This window comes from Brachypodium distachyon, chromosome 5, assembly GCF_000005505.3.
Source record: "Brachypodium distachyon strain Bd21 chromosome 5, Brachypodium_distachyon_v3.0, whole genome shotgun sequence".
In the NCBI taxonomy this organism is placed as follows: domain Eukaryota; kingdom Viridiplantae; phylum Streptophyta; class Magnoliopsida; order Poales; family Poaceae; genus Brachypodium; species Brachypodium distachyon.
This window is the reverse complement of record NC_016135.3, coordinates 17,916,828-17,940,336: the sequence shown is the minus strand read 5'-3', so window position 1 is coordinate 17,940,336 and position 23,509 is coordinate 17,916,828. Positions and strand designations below refer to the sequence as shown.

Here is a 23,509-nt window from a genome sequence, read left to right as displayed (position 1 = left end):
ATCACGGTCAACCTCGGCGTGTTGCTTCTTCTTTTTTTGAAATTGCGTGTGCTTCATCTTCTGTCTGAGAAAGAGACGAAGAGGATAGAGAGACCACGACAGCACCAATGACCAATTAGCGTTCGTTAAGGTCTTTAAGGATCGGAACGGTGAGGTGTCGTCGGCCAGAATAGGAGATTGGAGTAGAATTGGACGCATCCTGTGATACACTCGAGCGGGCCCATCTGGTTGTGACGCTCGACCTCACGTCTCGTTGGGTCTATTATGCCAGTTTTGCCCTGCTTGCGGCTGTTGGATCCCTCTGCGGTGCACATTTTTTTTCTTCTTGTCTTGCTATATCTAGGTCTGACTTTTAGTTAGGATATTTTTCAGCCTTGATATATATGATTTGTGTTTAAGATTCAAAACGGATAATGAAAAAAAAGGAAAAACTGAGATCTAGATATTAATCCAATGACTTTGGTTCTTCAACTTAAAAACCTTTTTTCTTAAAAATCAATCAATTTAGATATAGCGGCACCTTTTTTTGGGGGGGGGGGGGGGGGGGGGGGTGGGGGTGGGGGGGACCGGGAGTTATGCAAAGCAGCTGCACAGAGCACGGTCATGGTTTACCCAATTATCTGACCGACACCAGGCAAGACGGCAAGACGTAGTGAATATGAACGACGTCAGTGCAGAGCAACATCAAAGAGCCACTCTGCCTCCGGGCTCGATATAACTTGGAAAGATTCTCTCTATCATCCAAGAACACGAAAATTGTAACGCTACAGAGAAAGAGGTTTCCATGATGCATGAGCAATACAAAAGCTTCGGCAAACAGAATGTAGGGATTATTTAATGAATGTGTATATATAGACGGCAAAGCATAAGTAAATCAAGTATGAACTTAAGAAGATTATGCAATTATGGAAGTATATTCTTACAATTGGAGTCCCACATCTCATATATCACTTGTACAAATGTGTTATACTCCATCCGTCCCAAAATAAGTGACGTGATTTGTAGATTCTTATGCAAATCCAAGTCAGTTATTTCGGGACGGAGGGAGTAACAATTTATGTGAAAAACAATAATTCCAAGGTAACATATCGAAAGATAAACATATTTACAGGTTTGTCTCCAGCCCCGAACAATAAGATTTCGATGACATATCATTGTCAAATATCTCAGGAAGTAAGATGGTCCAGGATTGTGTGCCAAACTGCCAATTTTATCATTTATGCAACAACCCATAAAGTATACACACAGAGTCACAAACATAAAAATGGTGCTGCACACATGTGCACTCAGAGGCACTTGGAGGCAGTATTAACCAGCATAAAGGATGTTGTGATCCAACAAAATGCATAACTGTGTGCCAAACTGCCAATTTTATCATTACCTACCAATTTCGCACAACCCATCTGACAAGTTCAGCTCCATAAACAATTGGCAAGAACCCTGAACACTCATAAATCAAGATATATGATACATCATGTAACAAACAACTAACGACACCTAAGAGTACAATTATTGCTACTATTACATTAACCACAAGGTTAGAAAAGGCTGGTTAATTTACCCCTGCTTCCAAGGTGGTATGAAAATTTACTTCATAAGTTTATGTACTAACAGACGCAAAAACAAAGAGCTTTCTCTTCAACAGTTTCCATTGCATCCTGAATAAACTATGTACCAAACATTTATATCGAACACTAGAAAGGGGGCAAGATTCAGATCCTTTCAACAGATCGCGCCATGTGCGCCAAGATAAAACTACAACTGGCACCAACACCACATTGGACAATTACAATGCTCTCGTCGTTGCAATCGACCAATGGCACAGGTTTAGGGACGAAACCAGATACCAGAATCAATCTACGGAGCGCGTACCGCGAGGACGAAGCCCCAGTTGGCGACGGGGCCCCAGAAGTGGGTGGTCCTGGGGCCGACGGGGCTGTTCAAGAACGCCTTGAACGTCGTCGCCATGCCTGCCCATGTCAACACCGTATCGCATCAGTACCGAATCGATTTTTTTTTCGGGTAGTACCGAATCGATTTCGACAGCCGCATCAGCAGCAGCAGGGAATAGGGCGTGGAAATTTTGAACAGCACGGCGGGATATAATCATAGGGCTTGAGGGGCAGAGAACCAGGGACCTCGCGAAGATGTATCGACTGCGGCGTGCCGGAGAGGGAGGCCGACCGACCGGCTGACGAGCGAGGGCAAAGGCGAGTATGGGGGAGAACAGATGATTTTGTTTGCAGTGGATGCTTCTCTTTAATCCGACGGCCTGGATCATGTGAAATGCAAATATGGGAATAGATGCGTCAAAGTCTGCCCCTTCAAAACTGTAGTTTCCATGATCACATTATTTTTTTCAGTTTCCGTATTGAGATTGATCTTGAATTTGGCAGAGTTTTATAATGTCAAACCATCTGTGAAATCATAGGTGATGTGTAACATTAGCAAGTGTTTTAGGTGAAACATTGATGTGGATATTTTGGATAATATGGATACTTATATGATGACTTGTATCTTGTTTGAACTTAGTGCTTTGCTAGTGGTGCGTTTATCCATTAGTTTCTTATGTGAAAACATGGCGTGAGTTGTGTGGAACTTACCTTGAGTCAAGTCATGAACTTGTGATCGTACTGGTTATTTGTGTGTTCGCTTTCAGGTGTTGCCGGAACTAGAGGAACGTGGTCGATGACGGGATCGAGGGACGAAACTTGGGAGAACCTGAGGTCGAGGGATCAATGTCATGCGGGACGTTCGTACGAAGGAACAATGAAAGTGAAGACTACGATGATCCGGAAGGGCACCGGTTTGTCGTACGTTGTTTATACTGAAGATGTACGGTATTGGAAATATTCGATACGTGATGATCGAGTTTTGAAAACATCACAAGAAAAGTGGATGGCATGGAGTGGCATCGACGTGAAGACATGTAGGTCCAGCCGTGGCTGGATGAGATCTGTTTAAAAATTAAACAGTAGCGTCATCAAGATGGGCGTCCGATGGAAAAGTGGTCCACATGAAAGTTGTGCGCGTCGTCGAGACGAACAACTTTACTTTTGGAGTAATCTCAATCCGAGGTCGTCTGTGAGCCCCACGGGCAGAATAACAACCGGAATAGAGGAGTTCGTGTTGGATTCAGACTCGGTTTAGGGTCGCGAATTTTCCCTAGTTTTGGAGTAATCTCAATTCAAGGTCATCTGTGAGCCCCACGGGCAGAATAACAACCGGGACAGAGGATTTCGTGTTGGATTCAGACTCGGTTTAGGGTCGCGAATTTTCCCTTTTATATAGAGGCCGTCCTAGTTAGGGTTTTAGCAACGACGTGAGGGATCTCAGAGGTTTGGATCTAGATCAATTCTTGGAGAGTTCCTGGATGCATGGTTGTATCTTTTGTAATCGATCGACATCGTTGCAATAAAGAAATTCGTTGGCGGTGTCATCTCTGTTCTTCTCGGATCTTCATGGATTCTTCGTGCTAGATCTTTCTAACACTTTGCTGCAGATTTATCACGAGTTCATAATACTTTTCTGCAGGTTTACCACGAGATCAAGCAAAGATCACGATTACTTCATTTTTCTTGTTATTTCTTGAAATCGATTATAGATTAATTCTCGTAACTTTCTGTCAGTTGTTACTGCTTTGATCATATCTTTTGATTGGTAAGTCCAATTGAGCTAATTCTTGTTGCTTTGGTTAGATAATTTTAATACATTTCTTTTGCATACTCATACGTATTTTTTGATTCATCCAATCAAAAGTTACGGCTGTTTTACTATCACGAACAGAAAGGTGATTTAGGGTTTGAACTTTCAGAAAAAGTTTTTATTTACTTCCGCACAATCATTCAACCCCCCCCCCCCCCGCCCCGTTTGCCTATCTCGATCTCACAATATCCCTGATGACATATGCATAATTTAGAGTAAAATACGCTCGCGGTCCCTTTTTTTTCATAAGTGCTGCCATAGCAGCACGAAGGTGACCCGGTTACCCATTGTGTGGGTCCAAGCCGACATGGCATGGGCCGAAGGTTGCCAACAAGTCAAAAGAACCGAAACACACATAGAACATGTCGTGAACCACTAAACATAGTTTAGCAATTCATAGTACATTTTCAAAGATATTGGACTTGGCACCTTTGAAAAAGAATTAGCACGGTGGGTGCATTTTACTCAAACTAAGAGGTGAATACTTGAGAGTTTTCTGTTATTTTTACAGCGCACTCTATACAACACACATACAACAAGTGAAGGTGACTCTTTTTACGGCACAAGAGTTTTCTGTTATTTCTTACCAACACTTAGGTTAGACAAAGGCTGGCTGCCGGCCCCGTTCATCGTCGATCTGAGAGGCTGAAGCCGCTTATTACTTGAGCTTGCATTGGGTCCCTCCAATCTTTTCCGATAGTCTTTCTCAAGCTCCTCGAGATGACTGGACACCTGTAAGATACAAGTGTGCCTCGGTTATCACTTATCAGTATCTATCTTGTGCTGCAAATTTCAGTTCTCTGATCATCACCAATCATACAAGTGTATTAGTCTTTGTACCATATATAATACAGAAACCATGGACTGCCAAATAGTCAAATAGTAGGGAATTCTAAGAATAAAGATACTCAAAGGAGGCACATTGTTGTTACCGAAAAGGAGAAAATAGATTAAAAAAAGCAATTCAATAAATAGTACTGTACATCATAGCTTTGAATCTTGCCATCATAAGATAAATAGAAGAAAATAGCGGTGCAGATAAGAGCAGGTTATCCCACAAGCAAGAACTCACAAAAATATGGTCATACTAATATACTATCTCATTTGCTTCATAAACAGTTCATCACCTTAAATGAAAGGGCAAGTGGCAACAATGTATCTGGATCAGTTGCCTCATCTGGAAAATTTCTCAAGGAATGCAAAAGTTCCTCGAAAGGCAATTTCACCTGACAAAAAGGTAACTTCAGCATTCTTCAAACTATGTCTTCCAATTGAAAGCAGTTAAATACACCAAGAAACTTACCAGGTCATCATGGCAGAATCTCAATAGAGCCAATCCAACTTGGAACACAACCTTCATACTCTGTAAGTAGGTCAAGTCAATGATCGGCAAAAGAAAGTAAACTAGATACGATCCATTTTTATACTTGGATTTAGAAGATTGGTAGATTGATAATCTTACAAGGATACAGCCGCATAAAAGAACCATGAAAATTCATGTCAAAATTCTGATTGGACATAAGTATAATAGAAGTGGAAGGACAAGCTCTTGTATCTTATTAGAAAACGATTTCGGTGCAACTACCTTATTACATTTCTTTTGAAAAAGTCCTAAACGTAAAACTGTGACTACCATATATGAAGCAAACATGCTTGAAAATTCAGTAAAACACAACTCATAAGCTCAGATAAACACCGAAGAAAAAACAAATATGGATGGGCAAGATTCTAACCTCATAAAGGAAGACATCCCAAACTCTAAGAGTTAGATGAAATGGAAAGGAATACGAGAAAACCGTGATAAACCATTGACTTGCATACATGTTTGGATTTATCATTTCTTCAAGAAAATGTTGTCCCAACTTTGGCATGTGCTCTACTACTAATTTTTCAAATTGAAACAGATATTGTTGCAGAAGCGGATGAACAGTAACATTTGTTAAACAGTAGCTCAGAAAGGGTAATTCAAAGTGGCGCCCATGAGACATGAGCGCGCTCCCAGATGAAGAAAAAAACAAAATTGCGATGTAAAAAGAATCAGATCAATTCACACATGCACATGTCTGTGTCTTTTGTGCTTGCAAATTTCATGGAAAACAGATAAGTGTTGCATCTTATGTAAAAAAACAAATTTACTGCTTTAAGAATTGCTTTTTAGAGCATCAGAATTATCTTCCCTGTCCAGGGCGCAAAATGTTTTTTTTTTCATGAAAATTTACAGGCATACCAAGGACATGAGCTTGTATATGTGTAAAAAAATCAGATAGTTTTGCACTTCTAAATGTATTTTCACTTTTACTGTTCATTCTATGAACATGTCCAAATAAAAGAATTTAATCCAGAAAATGCTCCTTGAATTTTGTATGCACTCCATTACTAACTGCTCAAACTAAAAAAAATCTGGAAAGCAGCAAAACATGTTCAGACGAAGACTAAACAGTTTTGTTTTAATAGTTTAACCTATCCAAATGAATGGCAAACTATAGTACGAGAAGATGATAAGCACGAAACAGACACATTGCAATTATTGAACCAAAAATCTGAAAGAAAAGGCTCTTATTCATCATCCTGGAGCTTAGGATTCAAAAACTTATTTGAGTTGTTTGCTACAGGAATACACTAACGAAGTTCAGTCACCTGATACAAGCCTTCCATTGGTGCATGGACAGCTCCTTTTAGCAAAGCTACTATTAACCAAAACGCATCCTCCTCACTCATATAAAGAAGCAGCAACCCAGCTATAAATCCCATTCCCTGCATCATGATGGAGCAGAAGTAACAGCATATTACTCCACAGAATTATTCATCCCCATAATATGTTCACAGGCTGAACACAAACCTGCACATATCCAACGTCTCTATCATAAACAGAGTACGCTTTTAAAACATTATACAGGGATCTTTGACCTGTCCCATGTCTCTGTTGGAAGAAAATATGAGATGGAAATGTACGCGATATGTCCCGAATTATTTCCAATTCTGATGTTGATGTCTCGTATATGACCAACGTCTGTCCAAAGAAAACATAGGCTACATTAAAAAAAATACTCAAGTCCGAGATAAGTACAATAGATGCAAGTGCACAATGTGCAGAGAAATATGAGCTTGGATATGACCTGCAGTGAATAACTTATAAATAATCTGCAGAGTTTAGCTATCTTATTTTCCTCACAGCGCACATAGGTTATATGAAAATATACAAATTATATAAGGTACACCTATGGAATTCTGTGATTTTCCCCTTCAAATATAGTTCAAGAAGAATCAGTATGTTTGTTATGAGTTATCACTATTAAGAAATTCCAGGTAGACCAAAATATGCCAAATGATTCAAATAGGAGGATGATTATGGGTACCTCATAAACCCCAGGATTCATTAACAAGAGGTCCCTGCTGCCCGAAATCAACTGCCAAACAAGTCCTCTAAGACAATCAGGAATTCCTTTCCTTATTCTTCTTTTAACCACATGAGGATTCCTTCTAACATAATGCTTCCAGTCGCTACCACCAGCACCTATCATCTTTCTCCACTTCCTTATCCTCCTTTCCTCCCTACAATAACCCAATTTATTTTTTGCCCGCAAGGCAGATTGCTTAGAGAAAAGAAAAGTTAAAAGCTGATTCAGATAAGTAAACTAGCATGATACATGGCAAAATGGAAACACAGTAACATAGACAGTATAGTAAATATGAAGTATGATTTATCATCCAAGCAGTAAGTAGTGTGAGTGAACTCCCAGTCCACCAGTGTTCCAGGCCTGGCCTCTCCATTGCAGCTCATGGTCTTTTTTTTTGGAAGACGCTCATGGTCATTTGTTCTTACTATAAAAAGCCACAGAGCTCCTCCCCCGTAGATCTAGTTTTGTTTAATATATTACTGCATCACACAGGAACGAACTAATATGTTCATACAAACAGATAAGGTAATTACTCAAGAAGATTTGCTGCCTGTAACTTATCAAATAGTCAAACATATGGCAACCGAGACTTCTGGTCATACCTTCCACATTCATGTGCGGGTCTGCTTTTCAAAGTTCCCTCAGGAGAGTTACTTTGTTCTGTCTTTATGAAGCCAACTCTGTCCAAAGACCGAGAAAGAGCTGGTCCAGGTTCCATGTCATCGACTTCTTTCTTCTTATCCATTGTAGTGAGTACTTGAGGAACCTTTACTGTGCAGCAAGAAATATATGCTATCATTTGGAGTATTTCTCAAATAACTGCACATGACTGTAAAGTACCGGACCTATAAATTCGACATGGAATAAACTTGAGTCTGCATATAGCGTCGACCATACAAAATAAACGGCAAATAAAAGTATACATCATATTACTACATCGGTTTTCAGAGTCAACATTAATTAATGCACAATGAACATTCATGTCCAGAGCTTCATATAGCTACACAAAGATGTAACTCCAATGGAAGTTGCAACAGATCAAATGCTCAGCTAAACAAGGAATGTATGAATGTTACTGAGCCATCCTAGTAATCACTGTCTGAACAAAAATCAAACTATAGTAGTAAACAGTTCTGTAAGTACAAGCAATATCTTTCCACCAGGTGAGGATTTAATGCGGGGAATGGGGTCAGTTGAGTCCTCTAAATGTTGAGAATAAACATGCTGATATATAAGCAGTGTTAGTTGAGGTTGACAGTTGCGCAATTTTTTTTATTTTTTTTGAGGCTGACAGATTACACCCCCAAATACAGTGCACATATTCCTATGAATGGAGATTGGGTCACCTGAGATCCAACAAACAATGGATTAGATTATGAGTAAAAAAATCCGCCCGCATCGAACTCGATTGCTCAGAAGTCAGAAGGGAAATAGAGACCAGAACAATATCTTAGAAATAACTTTATGCAACAGGGAAATTCCTTGCCTTCGGTGGAAGGATCGTGACTGGTGAGCGAGAGCCTTCTTGTTGGCGAGTGGCGACGGACCGGGGAGGAGATGGACACCGGAATCTCACAGGTCAAGGGATCTGGGGTTGGATGAGAACAAGGAACCCTGGTAGTGTTACAGAGCCTCCGCCCGCGTCAACGACGGGGAGGCTGCCCAGCAGGGGCTTAGAGAGAGACCGAGATGGTGAAACGGGAACCCTGGCTGTTGAAGTTGAGCGGGCGGTGGCAGTTCGCCGGTGAGCGGCAGCTGCCTGTGGCGGTGGAGCCACTGGCTGTCCGGCTGGGAAATTTCAAATATTCTGAAGGGAAAAAACTCACATAGTCGCATATACTCCGATATTTGTAACGAATCCGGAAAAAACTAAAGAATAGAAAAACCGTAGTATTCAAATACCATGACATGTTAAATACCAGTGGAAATGCCCGTCCGCTGTCATGGCCCAACGCACACGTCATGATCACTTTAAAAGATGATCCCGTGCACTAATAAATCATCATTCAAATTCTGTACCAAATTTTCACATTCTAACCAGAAAAGATCCAATACAAAAGTTCAAAACATAGAGCAAATTTGTATACATCCAAAAGTCTAGAACCCATAGAAAGAATATGCTAATTTCCAAACATGCAGTCAAACTATCAGTAGATGCTAATTTCCAATCACAGCATGCACGTGGTAATCATTCGGTGCATGGTAGAACACTAATTTATCTATTATTCATAGCAGCTACTATCAATCAGGTTGGGAGTATGTCCTAATTAGCTATCAAAATTATCCGTCGATTAGTGCAAAGCACCGTAACAAACGAAAACAACAAGGACTCGCCGGATGATTGAGCTATGGTTGGCCACCTACTAGATCTCATGCGTGGATGGCGGGTGATGGCCACTTTCTGGATCACGCGTTGGGACTGTGGACAGCGGTCATCGGGTGGATCTCGCGTGGGGTCGGTATGCTTGGAGTGGCCAGGCCGTGAACTGCAGCGAGAAAAGCAGTGATGTCCAGACGAAGGAAGGAGCAGGAGGTCGGGGAGAGAAGGAGGCGGGTGGGGTGGGGGGGGGGGGGGTAGCCAGAGAGGAAGGAGGATGAGGCGGTGGGGGCGATGCAGCAGGTTGGGTGGGGCGTCGGGAGGGGATCGAGCAGGTTGGGCGCTGGGGGCGTCCGGGTCGAGAGAAATAACGAGTGGTGGCATGTTGGCCGTAATTTTGATGACACGACGTACGGCGGCGGTTGTACCATCACCACCAACTCTAATTTAATATATTGGTATAGACTCTCTCTGTCTCATATTAATGACTTTCTATAACATATATTTAGACGGTTTTTAGGAATAGATACATTCGTATTTGGACAAATTTGAGTCACTTAATATGGGACGGAAGGAGTACTGGTAGTACATGATATAAAAACATAAGAATTATTTGAAAGAGGTGTGTGGATGCTACACAAAAATCTAGTACTCCTCCTCCCGGGTTAATAAGGTATGTATTGAATTTTGTGTCAAAATTTGACTAACAATTACACAAATAATATTTAATACAATGATATAAAACTTATGTATATCACTAGAAAGAGTTATTCTATACAAATCCAACGATATCTCTTTTGTGACAAAATGACCTTGTATTACCAATTTAATTTTGGTAATACAGAAATCGTACATGAAGTACAAAGGTCGATGATCAAATCATCGTACAAAGAGTGGACGCAGGAGGATCGTACATGAAGTACTCCGTACTTCCGTAGTTCCGTTACGAGTACCATCTACAAAAATCTTCTACATTTGCATTTGAATTGGGTCAAGATTTTTTTTAATCTTTCAGGTTTTCAAAATCCAAGATTAGAACACTTTATACTTTACAGTGCATGTTTTTATAGGTGTTCTACTTCGTTTTTATTTTGCGTTTGATGTGTAAGGCTGTTTGTTTTTGAGGAAAAAAACTCTGGTACTCAATGAGTAAAGAGCAATATGACCAGAGACTCATAACAAGCTAAGTATGGAAGACTGCTAACACGATGCATCTTGAGAGCTCTATCCTTATCATTTGTTAGGTCGATCCGGCTACTGATACCACCACCACTATAGCCACTAGAGGAGAGAAAAAAACATTGCAGCGTCGAGATCGACGGGAAGCCATATTTAAAACGACCAAGTGAATGGATATCAACGAGGAAATTACACCGCAGGTCCATGAACTTGGCAACGATGTTCAGTTTCATCCATTAACTTGAAAACTGTTCAAATGACTCACTAAACTTGATAGCTTTGTTCATTTTAATCCAATTGACCAAAATCAGATGAAATTCGGCCACGCGGGCATGTGTCGTGGACCTGGCCGGCGTCTGAGGGGGCTTTTCACAATTTTCTGGTTATGAACCTTTTCTGTTTAACCCCCTCGAAACTCTAGAATGGGGAGACGCTGCCCTCGCCGGTGAACCCACTTCGGGCCGGCATACGCGGTGTCCAAGCGAATGGCTTCGTCGATGAGTTCGGCGGTGGCTACTTGAACGGTCAGATCCACGTCACATGCCATCATGACCGAATTTCGCTCGAATCTGACCATTTGGACTAAAATGAGCAAAACCGTCAAGTTTAGTCAGTCATTTGAGAGGTTTTCAAGTTAATGGATGAAACTAAACATCGCTGCCAAGTTCGTGTACCCGGAGTGTAGTTTCCTCAATATCAACTGAAGTAGAATTCAAACTGATAATTTTCACAATTGTAACAACGGACGATACAACATTTTTGCTAAGTACTCTCTCTTTTATTCATAATAATTATCTCAGATTTAGGGTAAAGTTAATATTAAGTGACAAAATATTACATGTCTCTGGACATTTTTTGGGTATAGATACATCCAGATTGGGTAAATTTGAGTCATTTAATACGAGACCGAGAAGTATAAAGTTGTACTAAATGTAACGTAATACACTTGTTTTTTTTTTTGAGAAAAAACATAAGACACTTGTTATTGTTATATTATTGATAGAAGGAAGTAATAAATCGGTCTAATAAAACTCAAGCCATTTAAAACAACGGACAGCTAAAAACACGGATTGAATTGAAGCAGAAACTGTCAGAAAAACTACGCGCACAAGCATACGGACGGAGGGGATAACTGAAAGCGAAAGGAGTAGAGAACGAGAGAAGAAACTCGCATTCGAGGTTCGAGCTGTTCCTCACTCCTCACTGTGTAGCCGAGCGAGCGAATCCACCCGACACACCATTCCACCACCAATCCGTCCTCCCCCATTTCATCCTGCTCTTCCCGTACTCCTCTCCGTCCCCGACCGCGCCCTCGAATCCGCGCGGGGCGCCCCGCGCACCGGGCCCGATTGCTCCCTCGTCGTGGTGGGCGCCGCTCCGATCCGCCCGATCCGCGCTGCTCCTGAGGCTCCGGCGCGCGGAGGCGAGTGGCGGGGCGGCGATGGACTCCGAGGATGACATGCACGATGCTAACGACTCCGCAGACGACGACTTCTACAGCGGCGGGGAGGCTGGGCTCGCCGCGAGCGACGACGGCGACGCTGACTACGACTTCGCTGACCACGAATCCGACGACTCCGCCGAGCTCCTCTCCCACCGGCAGCAGGTGATCTCGGTTCCCCGCCTGGGGCTATGTGTGTGTGTGCTTGGAGTGGCCCGGGACCTAGTTTGTTGGAGTGGCCTGGGGCGCCGGAATGCGGGGTTTGCAGGGTTGTGAATCTAGACGATCGGTGAGATGGTTGTTGCTATGCTACGGTCATAGCATTGGTTGTTTAGTAGAATGGGCTGGGGCGAAAGTCCTTGCCCTTGCATCAGCCTCTCATCCTTAATGAATGCGTTGGTGCAAGCTAGGACCTCCGGGATTATTAGTAGGGCAGACAACATTGTCGATGAATGATACTTTTGGCCACTACACTTTTGATACTTTGACATAGACAACTAAATACTCAATCCATAAAAAACCGCAGTAAACAATGACGATGTTGTGAATTACAGTGGTAAAAAAATTCGGGATGTAATTAATAAATTTACACTCAAGTTTATTTACGGCAAATCGTAAGTCATGGTGGTTTTAGAGAATGTCATGATGGACTAAAACAGGGGACGCTCTATGGATGTATGCCTGTACCCCACTAATCAAATGCCAAATCACTGAGTATGCACACAATGTGAACCGTATGTCCATTGTCAAGTTCTAAGTTACCTACTGAAGTGTAGTGCACTTAGAACTTGACAATGGAAAAAAAATTACTCACCTGCTGCACCAGAGTCCAGAATTAAATGGACCTCACAAAGTTTGTGGATCTTACCGAATAGTTTTGACCATCTATGGACGGCCAAACTTGATTATAGATAGGACATTGCTATGTGGTTGATGCTGACAATGCAATTTCTGTTCAAAACAGATCCCAAATACTAGTGACTGTTTGTACTTACTGCTACTTCTTGTGTCTTTGTATGTCTACAATCTTGTTTTAAACTTTTCATGGATAAACTTCCTAACTTGAGTAGCTTACCAGATTTGTACTCTTCCCCACTTCTCTCCATCCCACTACCTTCCTTGTTTGCCCTCCAACACCGACTTTCTCATCGCTTGCCAGTTGTCATCATCTCCTCCGTTGAACCCGTTGTCTGGCTCCTTTCTGGCCATTGGTGTTATCCATTGCCCTGGCCATTTTCACCACTAGTTGCTGGCACCCTACTTTCTTTACTCTAGCTGTGCACATAGATGAGTTGCACTTCCATCTGCTGATCCATCAAGTCCATCAAGGTTTCCTGTCATTCGGTCGGCCCCATCCTGCCTTGCCCACTCATCTAGTTCTTTTCTGAAGAAGTTTCGATTGCCTTTTGGTCTCAATCTCTGCTTTCATTGCTAGATGTGTTGGGGTATAAGAATGTTCTATGCACTAAAAGGATAACCAAAGAAGTTACTATTCCTTAAGTGTACTGTTGCTTTGTGCTTCCGACTTCACAAACATGACAACATACTTAAAAAATATGTACTCTGCAAGCCAAATTCCATATTAAGCAGCTTTTGGCTTTCTCACAAATACTGGCTCTTTCAGCATTAGCCTGTAATCTTAAAATTAAAAATAGTTTCTTACAGAAGCTACATCCGGGCCAATTTTGTTCAACAATCCAGAAAGTTCATAGAAGCTCATTAGAAAAATAGGTTGTCTGCAAAATTGAACAGCACTGTTCTTCCTCCATATAATCTGTTAGATTTTCATGACCTGCTAGTCTTATTGTTATTCGCCTCTTTTTATGCCCCAGCAAAATTACTGCATTTTGAGTGAAGCTGGTATAAAGCAGCGCCAAGAGGATGACATAAATAGGGTTTCAACTGTTCTTTCAATTACGAAGTCACAAGCATGTGCTCTTCTTCGCAGCTACAACTGGTAATAGCCATCACCCGCTTAAGATTTTTATATTGCTGTTTAGTGATCTGCTCTCCTTTTTTTTTTGTATGGTATTGAATATTGTAAAGGCTTTTAGATTCTTGTACTTGAGATAGTTATCTTTACCCTACATTTCTGTATGGATATAATTATGTTTGCCCAATCTGAATACACAAGGTACATGCATGCAGCAGGTTATTAAGGTGCAAAAGTGTTGCAAACCAGGTTGCAAATTATCCTGGAATCCATGAATGCCAAGCACGGATATGTTTTACCATCCTATATATGTTAAAGAAAATCTGAATTGGCCCCATAAGTACATCCATGCAATATATTTCCATTATATGTAGGTTTTTTGGTTTGGGAGAGCATATTATGAGAAAAAACCAGCTGTCAAACAGTGGTACATAATAGACAGTATCATTGTCCAAACCAACTTTTATTTGCAATAGTTCATGTGTGGAGTTTTATTTGTACTGGTTTTGGCAAATGGAAATGCAGCATAGTTGTAAGGTCAAATGCTACTTGCTCATATATGCTACTTCATTTATTCATGCCACCTGGATGCAGCACAGGGTGGTGATCTGCAATTTATGTCGGCTGTTAATTCCACTTTCTGACTTAATGCTTTTCTCCACAGGAGTGTTAGTAAGGTGCATGACGAATGGTTTGCTGATGAAGAACGTGTTCGTAATGTTGTGGGTTTCCCGGAGAAGTGCATTGAAATGCCTAATGACAGAGAAGTACACCCTGACCTCAATTAATTCAACTTATTCTTTCACTTGACTAATCTCGTTTTGGTTCTTTGAATCATATAATAGTTGTTGGAAATGACTGGTACATTCATATCTGTAGGATGGGTAGTGACTGTGGAAAAAGTGTATGTAAGGCGCACATGCCATTGTCAGTCAATTTTTTTAATCAAGGCTTGCATACTTGTCTGTTGCCAGTATCTTAAGCACCTACTTCTACTTATTTCTGTATGCATGACTACCAGCTCAGGTAGTATGGAAATAAAGCATTGGGTAGCATGCTTTTATTGTTAGGTTTGCAGGGAACATGCAATGACACACAGCTTTGCACTTTCTATGCACTGTAAGCAGCACGTGCATCTGCCATTTTTATGCCATTTCTCTTGCCTATTTTCAGTGGCTTCTACAAAACCTTACCTACAACATTTGATGCAGTTAAATATTCAGTGCTTATACCTTTTGTTTACTTCATAACAGCTTACTTGTGGAATTTGTTTCGAAAGTTGCCGTCGTGCGTCAATGAGTGCTGCTGCATGTGGGCATCCGTTCTGTAGCACATGCTGGAGAGGTTGGTCAATCTGTACTTGAAATACTCCTTTTCATATGGACCTTTAGATTCTTTGTTGCGTGGAATCACACTTTTCATCTTCATATTATAACAAACCATGGCAACTGGCATTTCCCTCTAGCCTTATACTGGGGTGGTGATAGTCAATGATAAGCTGATAACGTATTTCGTAGTTATATTATATGTTTTCTTCTGCAACCATTTTTCTTGTTTTCATTCTCTTTCGTGCACTCTTTTTTTTAAATGATATTTAAACAAAAAGGTCATGATGCGTAAGTTCTTTGAAATGATTAGCATTACTTACACATTCATATTGTAAATGAGGTACATCCTTGTGGTGAGATTTGTCATTCTTTCCCGGGGTAAAAGGCCCACCTTTCTTGTGGATGTACCAATGTAGTCCAAAATGAAGAAACATGTTACTTAGGGACTAGACAAACAAGTTTTACTACCATAGATTTGTGGTGCTCCTATGTTCCTTGGTTTGCTGTTTACCGTTTTACCCTTTAGCATCCTGATTTTCTTTTTTGAGATTACACGGACTCACATTCATACACACCACAGACACCGTCACCCTCATCAGCGCATCATGAGCAACGAGCTCAAAATAACTGCAGCATTGACTTATGCAATATTATGATGCCACTGCTTAAAGTTTGCTACATATTGGCAGGTTACATTAGCACTGCTATAAATGATGGTCCAGGATGTTTGATGTTGAGATGCCCTGATCCGTCCTGTGCTGCCGCAGTTGGACAAGATATGATCAATTTGCTGGCTGATGATGAGGATAAGGAAAAATATGGGCGATATCTTTGCAGATCGTACATCGAAGATAATAGAAAGGTAAGTTGCTATAGCTTGATATAGAGGTATTGGCCACAATACCATGAACAATGAAAAGCTGTGCAGCTGATATTCAGATTTACTCACTTTTTTCATCTAAGAAACTTATTTATTTGACAACATGAATCTTACACTTTGGTACTCCCTCCGATCCATAATCAGTGTCTCGAAGTTAGTTTACTAAGTTAGTACAAAATCTGAGATACTTATTATGGATCGGAGGGAGTAGTGTTTATATTTTTCAAAGATTAATCTATTACCAATACGAAGAAGACGATTTAACTGGGATACTTTTGATCTCGGCGTCCAATTTTTAAAATCTAATTTGTTGTTATATTTTTCAAAGATTAATCTATCACCAACACGAAGAAGACGATTTAGCTGGGATACTTTTGATCTCAGGCATCCAATTTTTTTAAATCTAATTTGTTGTTCTTGCGTCCAACGGCTGGAGAGGAAAGTTACGGCCTCACCCCAATCATTCCTATAGCACTTGTCTCTCCTGATTACTCCCGATCTAAAGCCCGTGTTCCAGTCCTTTCTCCACCCTGCTGACATGTTTGCTGGCTGCTTTGCTGTGTGCCTGTGTGCCGTCTTAGCCGTGCTCCTCCCCAATCTCTGTCGCGCCTACATCATCCGCCTGCCGCCGTTGTGAACGCCCTGAGGTTGTGTTGACTCAGGTGCTAATGCCGGAGATGTTCATGGAGTTGAAGTTTGAGCCGGACCTGACCTCTCGCTCTGTTACTGTTGTGTGCTGAAGGACCACGGAGGCTGAGTTGGCGCTGGGGTGCTCCTTTTTGACATCTCCAACCAAGAAATAAAGGCACCCCGTTGCTGCAATGCACTGAGAATCAATCAAGGAATCATTTATGATTGAATTTCTATGCTTCCTCCAAACATTGTAAACAAGCACCCAGTATGAGTTCTGAATTCAGATTTAGTAATGCTTTGGCTACCCAGTTGTGAGCTATGGAACTATGGAAGAGAAGAGGAAAGAATTAGCATGTGGCTGAAACTTGCACCCAGTTGTGAACTATGGAACTATGGAAGAGAAGAGGAAAGAATTAGCATGTGGCCGAAACTTGTACCAGACAGGATAGGAAATAGAGCTGTCAGGCCTGCAACCAACCGTAATCTGACCCAACCTCTGCTTAATCCCCGCCTGAATAGGTGATGGAAACTGAGACCATTAACGATGAAAGCAGAACACCGCCAGGAATCTGTCCGCTGTGAGCAAATGGCAGGGAGGTGCGGCAGAGGTTGCGCGCCGTCGTGTCGCTTGATCAGGGTGCTGGTCAGGTTGGCTTTTTTTGTTTTTGACAGGAAACTGCAGGGGAGGCCCTGGCAGTAAAATTTAATTACTAAAAAGACATAATTACAAGAAGTTAAAGCTGCAAGCGGGAAGAATAAACATGGAGAGGCTCGGGGAGGAATATACAAAAGGCAGGCTGAGGGGCTGATGGGAGGTCCTTTTCTTAGATGAATCAATCAATAGCTCACAAATTTAGTTGTGATAAACTTTGCAAATGCTACTCTAATTGCACATTAATTAGGGTTATGTGATTATTCTGGCCCGTGAACAGCTTTTTTTTGCGCAAACTGGCCCGTGAACACCTGAGGTGATATGGTAGATTTTTAGTATTTCTAACCATGCATTATGTGTTTTGTGAGTTCTGCGATTTTCACGAATATTGTGTTTTGCGATTTTATAATTCTGCTGAGGTTAATTAAATACAAGTGGTAAGCTCATAGTTCCCATTATTTGATAACTGTTTATTTGCTAGGGCTATAAAATGTACAATAGTAGGCTAATGATTTGTTGGTTCATTTGTGATGTACAATATGGAATGTGCAATGCACGTACACTGTTGCTACTGTTCTTATGTGCAATTATTTCAAAATTTAGATAGTCCGCTGTTAATTGTTAGTTATTGCGAATGACACAACAGAATGATCAGCTGTCATATTTTGCCAAATCTTGAGTCAATAACAAATATCTTGTGTTATCCTGTTGATTAAAGGCATTTCTGTGGAACAGACAAAGTGGTGTCCTGCTCCTGGATGTGAATATGCAGTAGAATTCGTCATGGGCAGTGGCAGCTATGATGTTAATTGCAACTGTTCGCACGGATTCTGTTGGAATGTGAGTATTTGAGTATTTGACCGATCAATCAGTTTATTTCATAATCGGCAGAATATAAACTTGAAATAAAATTTGCAGTGCACTGAGGAAGCTCATCGTCCAGTAGACTGTGCCACTGTTTCAAAGTGGATCCTCAAGAATAGCGCCGAGTCTGAGAATATGAACTGGTATAGTAGGATACACCTTTTTGCTACTCCACTGGCTTTTTGCTTATTCTCAATCCGGAATTAAGATATTATGTTCAGCACTTGGCATATCAACCAATGATAAGTCTTCACCCCACGCCCAAGTTGCCAGTACTATATATCAGCCTTCAGCACCTTTGCATCCATTTAGTCATTTTAATTTTTGTGCACACTTTGTGCGTGTGCACACATGTATTATTATGATTGTTATTATGAGTTGGGTTGGGTTGCAGATTTTATAAGCTTTAGCTAGATAACAAAGGTTGTAGCTTTTTATGGTAGTTGGACGACTGTCCTGGTGGGACGCACTGCAGCCTGCAGTGGCGATCATGTTGGCCAACAAGGTAGGAGAAGAGATAGAGCCGAGGAAAACCTTTTAGCTTGACTGTCATTATTTTAATGGCATCGTGATCTTCTAAAACCACCACTGTTTTGATTTGGAAAAATTCAAAGTATTTGCCAGTTGTATGATGGATCTGAAGAATTATATGTTCTTTAGTCTCGATTATATCAAGTGTGAAATGTATTGTTGACTTCCTGACTGTTATTTGGTTTCAGGATACTAGCTAATTCAAAGCCTTGCCCTAAGTGCAAGCGCCCTATTGAGAAAAACCAGGGATGCATGCACATTACATGCACACCTCCATGTAAATTTGAGTTTTGCTGGTATGCAGTCTTCCTTTTTATATTCTAGTTTTATTACTTGTAATCTCATCTAGCTGAAATTATATCTGTGCTATTATAATCTAGGCTGTGTCTTGGTTCATGGTCGGAACATGGAGAGAGGACCGGTGGATTTTATGCGTGTAACCGTTATGAGGCAGCAAGACAAGAAGGAGCGGTAGCTATTCTGAACTGAGATGTTTTCTTCATTACCTAAACATTATGATGTGCTGAATAATGTCATGTTCTATCTGTTTTCTTGTGGTTACAGTATGATGAATCTGAAAGAAGAAGAGAAATGGCAAAGAACTCCCTGGAGAGATATACACATTATTATGAACGATGGGCAGCCAATCAGTCAGTAAGTTACTCCTTGTACAATGTGGCATGTACAGACTTTACTAGGATTAATCTTGACAATTTTTACTTTTCAAATGGACAATTGTCCTGTCGAGAGAAATTCGAGTGATACGACACATTGTGGTGTTACCATGTTAGCTACACACAGTAGCACCACCAAACATTTATGAAAAATTCTGATTTTCTTCTATAGCATTGCAACAAGATGTATTCATCATTTCATAAAATTTCAAATCCACATTACATCAACATATTGGGTACAAAAAGAAAAAAAATTTAACTGTGAAGAGTAGTTTGGAGAGAGAGAGAGAATGTAAATTTACTATTTACTGCAGAATGTGTAGATTATGTTGCAATCTATCCTAAAGATTTCGTTTTCAATTTTTTTGAAGACTATTTGGTGGTGCTACCGTGTGTTGGTAGCACAGCAGCACTAGAACTTCTATCTTGTTCTGTTAGGAGTAAAAAATGAAAGCATACTCCTACTATCATTAGCAATTTGCAAGTTAGTCCCAATTTACAAAACTGCATATTGGGTGCCAATATTATTTAAGTTGTTCATTGCACGCCCTCAACAGACCAGCGTGGCGTTTTGACCATGGACACATCGGCATTGGGGCTTTGCCTGGAGATTTCCAGCTGTTGGCAGTTGGGTAAATGCTGCAAATAGCCCCCTACAAATGGTCATGCTTCACTGTTCTCATCCTCTATTTTCCACTCGTCTTGACCATGCTCTCCTCAGACACGGCCATTGGTGAGTTGCCCCATGCACCTGAAGGACCATCGTTTGTGTCATTTCCAAAACGGTGCTGATGCGCAGGAGGATCGTTGGGCTGTCGCTGTGCAGGGGCCACCTCAATGGAGCGCTTGCCGCCATCCAACCTGCTCGCCAATGCGGCAACTCTACCCCGCCACTGGTCGCCTGCCATCGCCGTCAATGAGACTGCATGTGGGGAATGAGGAGAGGAAACGCCAATGGGATTCAGGGACTAGTGGGGAGGGGGGGCATATTATTCTATAATCCGGCTATTCCTCTGATGCGTCCGTGGTCAAGGTACCACGCTAGATGGTCAGCATCATTTAGGTCTGTTTGGGGCCTGCTATTAACAACTTAAAGAATATTGGAACCCCAAATATGCAGTTTTGTAAAATTAGGACTAAATTGACACCCCGATAATAATAGTAGGACCGCACATGAATTTTTACTCTTCTGTTAGCTAGGGTTGGTCATGTTTCAACTCAATGCTTGGTTCAGTATGTAGAACATGTAGTATGGTTGCTTTGACACTTTTTTCTTCTTCATGTTGTAGTCAAGGCACAAGGCATTAGGAGACCTTCAGAGTCTGCAGAATGACAAGGTATTCATTTCACTGCCTTTAAAATATCCTACCTTCAGCTTGTCCAGAACTCCTAAGACAGTGACTTTTACTATTCTTTCTCAGCTTGAAAAGTTGAGTGATATACAAAGCCAACCTGAGTCACAGCTCAAGTTCATCATAGAGGCATGGCTACAGGTATTAATTCATGACTGCTATTATCCCCAAGCTTAGTTCCCAGTGACTTTTACTCCATGACTGGGTTTAATTTGAAACACAGATTGTCGAATGTAGGAGGGTACTGAAGTGGACATATGCATATGGTTATTACCTCCCAGAGCATGAACATGCCAAAAGACAGTTCTTCGAATATCTGCAAGGTCTGTAGTTTGACCACCATTAATACTTTATAAGCATATGCTGCTTATCTGATTTTACATTTATTTGTATGTATCTAGGTGAAGCGGAATCAGGTTTGGAGCGACTGCATCAATGTGCAGAGAAAGAACTCCAAATATACCTTGAAGCAGAATCCCCCTCAAAAGATTTCAATGAATTTCGTACCAAGTTGGCTGGATTAACTAGGTAATGTAGATGACTTTTTCAGTGTCCTCTATCCTTCGATGCGATGTTTATACATCCTATGAAGTCATTGCTTCATTTATATCTTTACTGGTGACCCTTTTGGTCATCCATAACTGTGAACCTCTGATCACTTAAACTCCTCCTCTTGCTTCTATGTTTTCATTTTGACATTTTTTGAGGGTATTCTACAGCGTGACTCGCAATTATTTTGAGAATCTCGTCCGGGCTTTGGAGACTGGATTAAACGACGTAGGACCTTCTACTAGCCATAGCACAGTTATCAAGAGTACTTCTTCCAAGAACCTTGGTGGTAAGAGCAAGAGTGGCAAGAACAGGGCATCCAGTGCCAGCTCCAAATCAGGCAGCTCCAGCCGGGGTGTGGATGATAGCAACATTTGGACTTGTGATCAATGTACATATATAAACCCCAGATCTGCTAAGACCTGTCAGGCTTGTGACCACCAACATCGATAGCATTAGTTAGTGTTTGTTTAAGATCCCTAAAAAAAAGATCCGTGCTCCGTAGGTCGGGAACCCTCTGGTCATTCATCAGAGGAACACAACACACGCAGAATTGAAGCTGTTACAGATATGTGGGACTGATTAAAGGAGGCCTAAGCAGAGGAGATGTTCGTGCACCTCATTTGTCTGTCAACTGACTGCACCTTGGCCTGGCCACAAAATTCTCATCCACCATCCTAGCTCATCGTGTATATAAATTATAATTTGTGACTTTTGTTTCGACGATTTAGGGTGTACTAAGAGGTGTGCTCCAGCAATGGAAGTTTTCGTTGTAATGATGTTGTATTCTTGAAATAATACATTGAATTGGTGCCATCACGTCTGAGTTACTAACAGCAGAGGCGGCGTCTCACCGTGGCTGGTTGTACCTCTCCATTTCCCGATGTCTGTTGTGCATCGAACGGAAGCTTTTCCTAGTTTGTTGTACTTTTGCTACATGGTTTCTGAAAATTTGAAATTAGACCGAAACAACTATCAATCTTGAGCGATATTTTTATGAATTGTAAACATAACAACAATATTTTTAAATTAGATCCAAACAATTTTAAACAAGTTTCAGTTGAACTTCACGAATGTTCAGTTGAGTTAGATTCATAAATGTTTCAATTGATCTCCAAAATTTGGAACCCATGGGCTGACGGTAAATTTTGACGAAGTGCAAGGCTATAAATGTAAATTTCAGCACCAAACATGGATTGTAGGTCGATTTTGATAAAATGTGAGGTTGCAAAAAGAAGAATCATTGGATGTGACATGGATGGCTGAAGATTTAGGGGGAGGGCTCATTTGGGTGCGAACAGGAATTCTCTCACGGGCCCTTGCTTGCATATGAAAGGGAGAAACCTTGAAGTCATTTCAGTGCTCAAAGGGACTCCTACCTAACATATCCAACATTCTATATAATTTTCACGTCACTAAGTTGATCTATACTAAGATTTAATGTTTGCAAACTCAACATGCAAAATATCAACGTCATCATCAACTCAACAAGCTCATAGCAGCTGCATAGCCCAATAAAAATTCTCCATCGTATTCCGTGTGCCGCAGAACATAAAGTCTTCGTCTGAAAGCACTCTAATCATAACAATTTATCTGTACGACATCACACAATTCACTAGATCATGTCCTCTCACATTTGTCATTCGAGTAAGGAAGATCATGTGAAATATACTGATGTAATTCAAAAACCGAGGGATAGTAAACCATCACTGTTGTGTTTAACTTTTAAAAGCATGTCTTCTCAATTCACATCCCAAACCAACTAAAATGTGATCATCCATTTGTCAACATTAATTACTTGAAAAATGGGTCACCACATCAAAATTATTCTTATGGAATAAGCAACTCTGAGCAACATCAACATATAGTTTAGCCTGGATATATTTATTTTTCCAGTCACACAAGAAATTAGTAATGAAGATAAACAAATTTGTATACTCCTATAATGTCTTAAATCAATCATTGCATCCATGAGTTAAAATACTCCTATAATGTCTATTTTGCTTCATTGCAATCCATTTTTCTTTCGGGTATGGAAAGATGTTTTGCTTTTTGAGCTCCACGGCACCACGC

General features: G+C 41.0%; 2 protein-coding genes, 1 long non-coding RNA gene and 1 other non-coding gene across 7 annotated transcripts; 1 reads left to right on the top strand and 3 right to left on the bottom strand.

The window, feature by feature from the left end:
* Positions 1-1,457: 1,457 nt before the first annotated feature.
* LOC112269216 lies at positions 1,458-2,275 on the bottom strand. Its single transcript, XR_002960717.1, has 2 exons — positions 2,139-2,275; positions 1,458-1,970 (listed from the first exon to the last, which is right to left on the bottom strand). It is a non-coding gene; the product is annotated as an uncharacterized LOC112269216 (long non-coding RNA).
* Positions 2,276-4,135: 1,860 nt separating this feature from the next.
* Positions 4,136-8,932, bottom strand: LOC100839878 (TBC1 domain family member 10A). Of its 3 annotated transcripts, none has more exons than XM_003579996.4 (8): positions 8,590-8,932; positions 7,706-7,874; positions 7,062-7,257; positions 6,545-6,715; positions 6,343-6,459; positions 5,009-5,068; positions 4,833-4,931; positions 4,136-4,437 (listed from the first exon to the last, which is right to left on the bottom strand). In XM_003579996.4, the coding sequence occupies exons 2-8, from the start codon at positions 7,846-7,848 to the stop codon at positions 4,282-4,284; spliced, it is 942 nt and encodes a 313-aa protein (XP_003580044.1). In that variant the 5' UTR covers positions 7,849-7,874; positions 8,590-8,932; the 3' UTR covers positions 4,136-4,281. The 3 variants fall into 3 exon arrangements, with proteins under 3 accessions (XP_003580044.1, XP_014750911.1, XP_024311197.1); XM_014895425.2 differs by having other exon boundaries at positions 7,706-7,869; XM_024455429.1 differs by lacking the exon at positions 8,590-8,932 and having other exon boundaries at positions 4,366-4,505; positions 7,706-7,897.
* A 202-nt stretch (positions 8,933-9,134) lies between these two features.
* MIR7743 (microRNA MIR7743) lies at positions 9,135-9,272 on the bottom strand. The gene has a single exon (NR_127030.1). It is a non-coding gene; the product is annotated as a microRNA MIR7743 (primary transcript).
* A 2,457-nt stretch (positions 9,273-11,729) lies between these two features.
* Positions 11,730-22,275, top strand: LOC100839573 (probable E3 ubiquitin-protein ligase ARI8). 2 transcript variants are annotated; one of them, XR_001404886.2, is made up of 15 exons: positions 11,730-12,205; positions 13,873-13,997; positions 14,638-14,740; positions 15,227-15,317; positions 15,991-16,163; positions 18,202-18,306; positions 18,385-18,473; positions 19,050-19,157; positions 19,242-19,332; positions 19,426-19,515; positions 20,825-20,872; positions 20,957-21,028; positions 21,125-21,210; positions 21,289-21,415; positions 21,607-22,275. XR_001404886.2 is itself a non-coding variant. In XM_003579995.4 (15 exons), exons 1-15 carry the CDS (start codon positions 12,041-12,043, stop codon positions 21,887-21,889), a joined length of 1,770 nt encoding a protein of 589 aa, XP_003580043.1. In that variant the 5' UTR covers positions 11,738-12,040; the 3' UTR covers positions 21,890-22,275. The 2 variants fall into 2 exon arrangements, 1 of the variants encoding a protein (XP_003580043.1); XM_003579995.4 differs by having other exon boundaries at positions 11,738-12,205; positions 21,111-21,210.
* Positions 22,276-23,509: the final 1,234 nt, after the last annotated feature.